This window comes from Lithobates pipiens, unplaced genomic scaffold, assembly GCF_037356315.1.
Source record: "Lithobates pipiens isolate NorthernLeopardFrog02 unplaced genomic scaffold, aLitPip1_a1.2 Scaffold_19, whole genome shotgun sequence".
Taxonomy (NCBI): Eukaryota; Metazoa; Chordata; class Amphibia; order Anura; family Ranidae; genus Lithobates; species Lithobates pipiens.
Window position 1 is genome coordinate 595,050,116 of NW_027507764.1, and position 8,048 is coordinate 595,058,163.

Consider the following 8,048-nt stretch of genomic DNA (forward strand, 5'->3'; position numbering starts at 1 on the left):
GTACAGTTTGATGGCATAGTGAGGCAGCATTTGAGGCACAGTGAGGCTGCAATTGATGGGCACAGTTTTATGGCACAGTGAGGCAGCAATTGATGGGCACAGTTTTATGGCACAGTGAGGCAGCATTTGATGGGCACAGTTTGATGGCACAGTGAGGCAGCCTTTGAGGCACAGTGAGGCTGCAATTGATGGGCACAGTTTTATGGCACAGTGAGGCTGCATTTGATGGGCACAGTTTTATGGCACAGTGAGGCTGCATTTGATGGGCACAGTTTGATGGCACAGTGAGGCAGCATTTGAGGCACAGTGAGGCTGCAATTGATGGGCACAGTTTTATGGCACAGTGAGGCTGAATTTGATGGGCACAGTTTTATGGCACAGTGAGGCTGCATTTGATGGGCACAGTTTGATGGCACAGTGAGGCTGCATTTGATGGGCACAGTTTGATGGCACAGTGAGGCTGCATTTGATGGGCACAGTTTGATGGTACAGTGAGGCTGCATTTGATGGGCACAGTTTGATGGGCACAGTGAGGCAGCATTTGATGGGCACAGTTTGGTGGTACAGTGAGGCAGCATTTGATGGGCACAGTTTGATGGGCACAGTGAGGCAGCATTTGATGGGCACAGTTTGATGGCACAGTGAGGCAGCATTTGAGGCACAGTGAGGCTGCAATTGATGGGCACAGTTTTATGGCACAGTGAGGCTGCATTTGATGGGCACAGTTTTATGGCACAGTGAGGCTGCATTTGATGGGCACAGTTTGATGGCACAGTGAGGCTGCATTTGATGGGCACAGTTTGATGGCACAGTGAGGCTGCATTTGATGGGCACAGTTTGATGGTACAGTGAGGCTGCATTTGATGGGCACAGTTTGATGGGCACAGTGAGGCAGCATTTGATGGGCACAGTTTGATGGTACAGTGAGGCAGCATTTGATGGGCACAGTTTGATGGGCACAGTGAGGCAGCATTTGATGGGCACAGTTTGATGGCACAGTGAGGCTGCAATTGATGTTTTTTTTTTTTTCGGATTTTTTCATTTGTTTGCGCCCCCCCAAAAAAATTTTGAGCACCAGCCGCCACTGCGGGGTGCAATGGATATAATGAGGTGAATCTACTAAGACTGGAGCAGCCAAAATCTGAAGCAACAAATTAGCTTCTAGCTTTAATTTTCAAAGCTAAACTGAAAAAACCTGAAGCATGAAGCTGATTGGTTACTATGTACAACTGCTCCAGATTCCGTGTTCTCCGGTCTTAGTAAATCCCCCCATTGCTGATCTTTAGGTTTTGATGCCCAAGGGGCCAGATTAAGAACATCATGGGCCTTGTGCTGAGGATTTTGTTGGGGACTTTTATAAACAATAAATAAATAAAAATGCAAACTATATTTTGTTATAACAAATTAAATTAAAGAGGGAAAGAGAGAGAGAAAGGGGATGAAGGAGGTGTGAGGGGTAAGGGAGGGAGGATGAGAGAGAAAGGGGGGGGATGGGAGAGAGAGGACGCACATGGGCATGTGTGGGAATGACATCACCGCAGCCTGGCCAAGGCAAGTGACCGAAGGCACAGAACCCAGAAGGAAGTCCGGGTGAAGATGGAAGTGCCCGGGCCCCGCCGGACTGATCACAGCACAGCACTGGAGGGCTCAGTCTGACAGGTAAGTGTACCCTAATGTGCTAATATGCTGGGCATTCTTGTACATTATGGCATAACCTACCCCAGGGCCTCTAAAAAGTAGTAATGTTAGAAAAGTTTACTACCGCTTTAATATCACAGGAGCCTCTCATGGGGCCCCCTACTGACCCTGTGGCCCTTGGGCAGTGCCTAAGTCCATAGTTGTCAACATTTCAAACATATTTTCAGGGACGCTTTATATTTAGAGTAGCTGACATCCCCCGTGTTCCTCTATATATCACAATAGTAATTACAAAATGAAATAAGTACTAATAATGGGGCAGAACAAATATGAGGACTGGGAGATTTCCTTTAGCTGAACTGACAAAAGTGCCCCTTCTAGAGCTGGTAACATTGAGGATATTCAGTATCATTTTAAAGAACAGTTTTTGTGGGTAAGAGGCATAGGAGAGGAGTATGGATGGTATAAAAGTGGGAAGTATGTGCAGGTGAGGGAGAGGAATGTGGAGGGTCTAACAGTGGGCACTATGTACAGGAGAGGAGTGTGAGGGGTATGACAGTGGGCAGTATGCACAGCAGAGGAGTGTAGAGGGTATGACATTGGGCACTATGTATAAGAGAAGAGTGTGGAGGGTATGACAGTGCGTAGTATGTACAGGAGAGGAGTGTGGAGGGTACGACAGTGAGCACTATGTATAGGAGAGAAGTGTTGGAGGTATGAAAGTGGGCACTATGTATAGGAGAGAAGTGTGGAGGGTATGACAGTGGGCACTATGTATAGGAGAGAAGTGTTGGAGGTATGAAAGTGGGCACTATGTATAGGAGAGAAGTGTGGAGGGTATGACAGTGGGCACTATGTATAGGAGAGAAGTGTTGGAGGTATGAAAGTGGGCACTATGTATAGGAGAGAAGTGTGGAGGGTATGACAGTGGGCACTATGTATAGGAGAGGAGTGTGGAGGGTATGACAGTGGGCACTATGTACAGGAGAGGAGTGTGGAGAGAATGACGGTGGGCATTATGTATAGGAGAGAAGTGTGGAGAGTATGACAGTGGGCACTATGCATAGGAGAGGAGTGTGGAGGGTATGACAGTGGGCACTATGTACAGGAGAGGAGTGTGGAGGGTATGACAGTGGGCACTATGTATAGGAGAGAAGTGTGGAGAGTATGACAGTGGGCACTATGTATAGGAGAGAAGTGTGGAGAGTATGACAGTGGGCACTATGTATAGGAGAGAAGTGTTGGAGGTATGAAAGTGGGCACTATGTATAGGAGAGAAGTGTGGAGGGTATGACAGTGGGCACTATGTATAGGAGAGAAGTGTTGGAGGTATGAAAGTGGGCACTATGTATAGGAGAGAAGTGTGGAGGGTATGACAGTGGGCACTATGTATAGGAGAGAAGTGTTGGAGGTATGAAAGTGGGCACTATGTATAGGAGAGAAGTGTGGAGGGTATGACAGTGGGCACTATGTATAGGAGAGGAGTGTGGAGGGTATGACAGTGGGCACTATGTACAGGAGAGGAGTGTGGAGAGAATGACGGTGGGCATTATGTATAGGAGAGAAGTGTGGAGAGTATGACAGTGGGCACTATGCATAGGAGAGGAGTGTGGAGGGTATGACAGTGGGCACTATGTACAGGAGAGGAGTGTGGAGGGTATGACAGTGGGCACTATGTATAGGAGAGAAGTGTGGAGAGTATGACAGTGGGCACTATGTATAGGAGAGAAGTGTGGAGGGTATGACAGTGGGCACTATGTATAGGAGAGAAGTGTGGAGGGTATGACAGTGGGCACTATGTATAGGAGAGAAGTGTGGAGGGTATGACAGTGGGCACTATGTATAGGAGAGGAGGATGAAGTAATCTGGGAAGGAAAAATGTAAAGGTTTGTGGAAGGATGTTTAGGGGCTGCGTAGTGGTTAAGCGGGCCAGACATGGATTGAAATTACACCAATTAAGCAGAGACCAGCCATAGTCGATCTATGTATGGGCTAGCTGGTTTTACATAAGTCAACCTATTAACCGTCTTGAGTACAACCAGCCTGTCAGGTTTTCCCCAAAACAATCAGTGCTGCCACCTATAGTTACCAACACTAATCATTGTATTGACTGGCAGAACACAATAACACTGCGGGAGTGATCGCCCCATTCACAGGTCATCAGGTGAGAGGGTGTGTGGGGACAGGCTGGGGGGAGATACTAGTCAGTCCCTGGGTAGGCACTGGTTAGTATCAGAGCCAGATACACACAGGTTACATACGCCAAGATCATTAGAGCGAGAGCAATAATTCTAGCACTAGACCTCCTCTGTAACTCTAAACGTGTAACCTGTAAAAAAATGTAAAGCATCGCTTAGTACACAACAAAAAATCATCCAACTTTAGTGTTTTTTTTATGAATGAAACAGTTTCTTTCCAAAAAAAAACTTTGAAAAATTGCTGCGCAAATATCGTGTAACATAAAAAGTTGCAAAGACCACCATTTTATTCCACAGGGTCTCTGCTAAAACCATATATAATGTTTGAGGGTTCTGAGTCATTTTGTAGCATAAAAAAATGATGATTTTTCCATGTAGGAGAGAAGTCTCAGAATGGGCCTGGGTGGCAAGGGGTTAATTATCATATATACAAATAATTATTATAAGCTCTGTGAGGTCATCCTCTCCGTCTGCTGTACATGGAGGCCCGTATCTCCGGAACCATAGATGATAGCAGCCCCAGATTTTAACCAGTGCTGGAGGGGGTCTTTAGCTACTGACCCCCCCCCCCCCCATGTGTGACTCCTGATCGCCGAGCTACAATCCTCAAAGTCGATCTTTTTTATTTATTTATTTTTTGGGCAAATGGGCCTATCTTGAGAAAGGGGCCTGGAGCTGCAGCTCCAATAGCCCCTATGTTAATCCGGCCCTGCATGCGCAGCTGGCAGTGAACAGCCCGGCGCTCCCATCCCCCTCTATCTAAAGAAGAGTAAAAAAACTATCCAATCCATCAAACTACTTCACAAATTCTACAATAAAACTGTAAAAATTGCTGCAATCACATACAGAGCCTGGAAAAAGTATTCATACCCCCTGGAAATTCCCCACATTTTGTCAGGTTACAACCAAAAACATAAATGTATTTTATTGGGATTTTATTTCTCCTTCCAGCAGGACAACGACCCGAAACATCCAGCCAGAGCTACAATGGAATGGTTTACATCAAAGCATATTCATGTGTTAGAATGGCCCAGTCACAGTCCAGACCTAAATCCCATTGAGAATCTGTGGCCAGACTTGAAAATTGCTGATCACAGACGCTCTCCATCCAATCTGACAGAGCTTGAGATATTTTACAAAGAAGAAGAATGGGCAGAAATGTCCTCTCTAGATGGGCAAAGCTGGTAGAGACACCCCCAAAAAGACTTGTAGAGAAAGGGGGTTCTACAAAGTATTGACTCCGGGGGGCGCTATACAAATGCCCCTCCCCCCCACACTTTTCACATATCTATTTGTATTGTTTTCCTTCCACCTTCCATTCATCAAATACCGCCAGAGGAAGAAACCTTACAATCAATTTGTAAGGCAATCACAACTTACCCCCAACTTCATGTTAATATTGCCCCCGGGGTACCGAGTACCTAAAGGTTCTGGATCCGTCTGGTCATCCAGTCTGGTGCCGAGGGTTGGTAAGAATACTCAGATCACAGCGGCGGGTCACTCGCACTCCAGCTCCTCCATTCAGTAAGCATCTTGCATTATTTTTAGTGAATGCAATGCGCTCTGTGGTTGGAGGAGGGGGTGGAAGAACATTACGATCTCCCCTCCTCCAATCACAGAACGCCTTGCCTTCAATTAAATGAAGATGTTTACCGAATAGAGGAGCTGGAGAGCGAGTGACCCGCTGCGGTCTGATTTCTTTCACCAGATGTTTAGAACTGACTGCACCGTACTGGGGGGGGGGGGGGGTGTACATAACACCGCAGTCTATTACATTAGTGCGGTTGTAATTTAACAGTGGACAGGTAAAAGAATCAGCTTTAAACTCCTGGAGAAGACGGCTTACACCCACAAGAGTCAGTCAGTGACCACACACTGGAAGATCTGCTGGAAAACAACATCATAAATCAGCTCCCTCTAGTGGCCACAGTGCAGTATTTTCCTGAAATGCCTCAGCTGATGATCATAAGAAATACACACATTACACAGGTTACAGCAATTGTTAGCGACGGCAGTGAGAATGCTTGGGGCAATCACATTGTAACTGTTATCATATAAACATGACAGATACATATAGATACATTGTCCTCACTATAGATCTGCAGAACATTGTTACTCTGTAATAATTATGAATTGATATATATGGACATATCTGGTAGTACAGCTGTGTCTATAGAAGGTCTTATGATGTGGATGGAATGTTCCTGGATGTGTGGAGCCCTCACACCGTACACCCCCCCCATCCCCACCCCCACCCCCGGGAACTCACCTCTCCTCCTCCGTCCACCAGCAGCACACAGACCACGAGAATCCCCAAGATCAGCAGAGTCCTCATCACTGCACCGCACCCCGATCCTCACTACAGCAACAAGACAGAAAGACGTCCGATGTGTGACCCCCACCCTCCGTATACCTCTCAGTGCTGAGAGCACTTCTTATATACCACCTTCCCCCTAACCCTTCCTTACTGGGACTGGCCGGCTGCGGGATCCAAACCTACAGATGAGGCAACCTCCTTCCCTATTCCACTTTCACAATGTCTTCATCTTCAGTTTTTTTTACTGAAAATATTCAATTATTTTCTGGGCTGTTGGAGGTATCAAAAAACTGGAAGATATCAGTGCTGGTGGTTCCCTTCTTCCCGTTGATTCCTTTAAGAAGAAATTTGGGGTTACTCATCGCCAGTTCTTTAGATATCTCCAAATTCGCCACACCTTTGTTGCCCAGTTTGGATCTATTCCAGCGCTTCTCCTTCTGCCCAACCTAGAATCCGCACAATGGGGTATCCATCTGATCAAACCCACCCAGGGCCGGGACAAGGGGCGGGCAGGAGGGGGCGGCTGCCCCTGGCGCAATGGTTTATTGCAGGGGTAGGGGGCACCCTGACTCTAACCCTAAGGGAAAAGGGGGGCGCATTTTGGCATCTTTGCCCTGGGCGCTGGATGACCTTGTCCCGGCACTGAACCCACCTCTACCCTTTACAAAGCTTTATTACCCTCAGTCCACTTTGGTCTGGAGGATTTGTTCTCCAAGTGGAAGAGCGAGATCCCCGATCTGGAGTCAGAAGACACCTGGGAGTTCCCTTTTCTACAACCTATCTCCATCAGAGATCAATTGATACAATTTAAACTGATTCACGGGGTTTATTTATCACCCCAAAGACTATCCGAGATTTACCCAAACTCCCCCTCCAACTGCTGGAAGTTTGGTAGAGAAGATGCCGACTTCAACCATATGTTCTGGTCCTGTCCCAGGATCCAGGCCTTTTGGTCTGTAAGACCACTTTATGAGAGCCATATAAACTGCCCGGATCTCCAAGACATTTATGGGCAATATCTTCTCGATCGCAGACCATTTCCCCTCCCCCAACACTGCTCCCCGGCCTGTCAGGCTGGCATCTGTCGTAATAATCTTCCATGGAAGAGGAAGAAAGGTTTTGCCTTTCAGCAAATTCTCGGTTTGTAACCACCAGACGAGACTCTTGCGTAATGCCTACGGCATCTGGTATTCCCAGGCGGTCTCCCATCCAGGTACTAACCAGACCTGACCCTGCTTAGCATCTGAGATCAGACGAGATCAGGCGCATTCAGGGTGATGTGGCCGTAGGTTCGCCTGGATCCAATCCCTTAGGATGCTTACTGCCCACAGCTCCTGTGTCTCCACTTACAGCCCCCTGGCGCTCTGGGCTTTTTAAAATTGCCACCTGGCACCTGCGCAGTACAGCGGCGTGCACGCCAACACGCACGGCTCGCAACCACACTCCCCCCCTCCATTAGGAGAGCGCTTAGCGCGTGTGCACGAGGACCACCGGATGTCCAGTAGGTAAGGGGACCACCATCGGAGCTGCGCAGGACCCCCAGACTACGTGGGACCCCTGTATTACCTTTATTGTGGCAGAGAGTACAGTGGAGACGTGAGTCATCTGGAGGAACCAGGCTTCACTGAGCGTGTGTATTTGAAAGGCATGTAAGTATGCATCAGGCTGCTCTTACTCCCTGTAGTGGTGGAAACCAGGTAAGACATACAACTACTCAATGAAGAAATCCATAATATATATTTATATAGGATTAACTTCCCTTACCTGTCCTCGCCGCAGGAATTGCTGAAAACAGACAGATTCCAGCCTTCACCCATCACGGCGGGCAGAGTTGTGCCAACCTTCAGGATTTTTTGGGGTTCCTTCTCAGAGGAACCTCCTTCCTGGACCTTGTA

General features: G+C 47.5%; 1 protein-coding gene and 1 non-coding gene across 3 annotated transcripts in view; both read right to left on the reverse strand.

The window, feature by feature from the left end:
- The window catches only part of LOC143997811 (uncharacterized), a 45,557-nt gene extending 39,287 nt beyond the window's left edge, over positions 1 to 6,270 (reverse strand). The window contains exon 1 of one of the 2 annotated variants that reach the window (XM_077493621.1): positions 6,106 to 6,270. In XM_077493621.1, the coding sequence (XP_077349747.1) occupies positions 6,106 to 6,171 (66 nt within the window). In that variant the 5' untranslated portion in view covers positions 6,172 to 6,270. The remainder of the gene's footprint in view (positions 1 to 6,105) is intronic. The other variant, XM_077493622.1, reaches the window with a different exon arrangement.
- A 1,055-nt stretch (positions 6,271 to 7,325) lies between these two features.
- On the reverse strand, positions 7,326 to 7,444 carry LOC143999651 (5S ribosomal RNA). The gene has a single exon (XR_013278112.1). It is a non-coding gene; the product is annotated as a 5S ribosomal RNA (ribosomal RNA).
- Between the last annotated feature and the right edge of the window lie 604 nt (positions 7,445 to 8,048).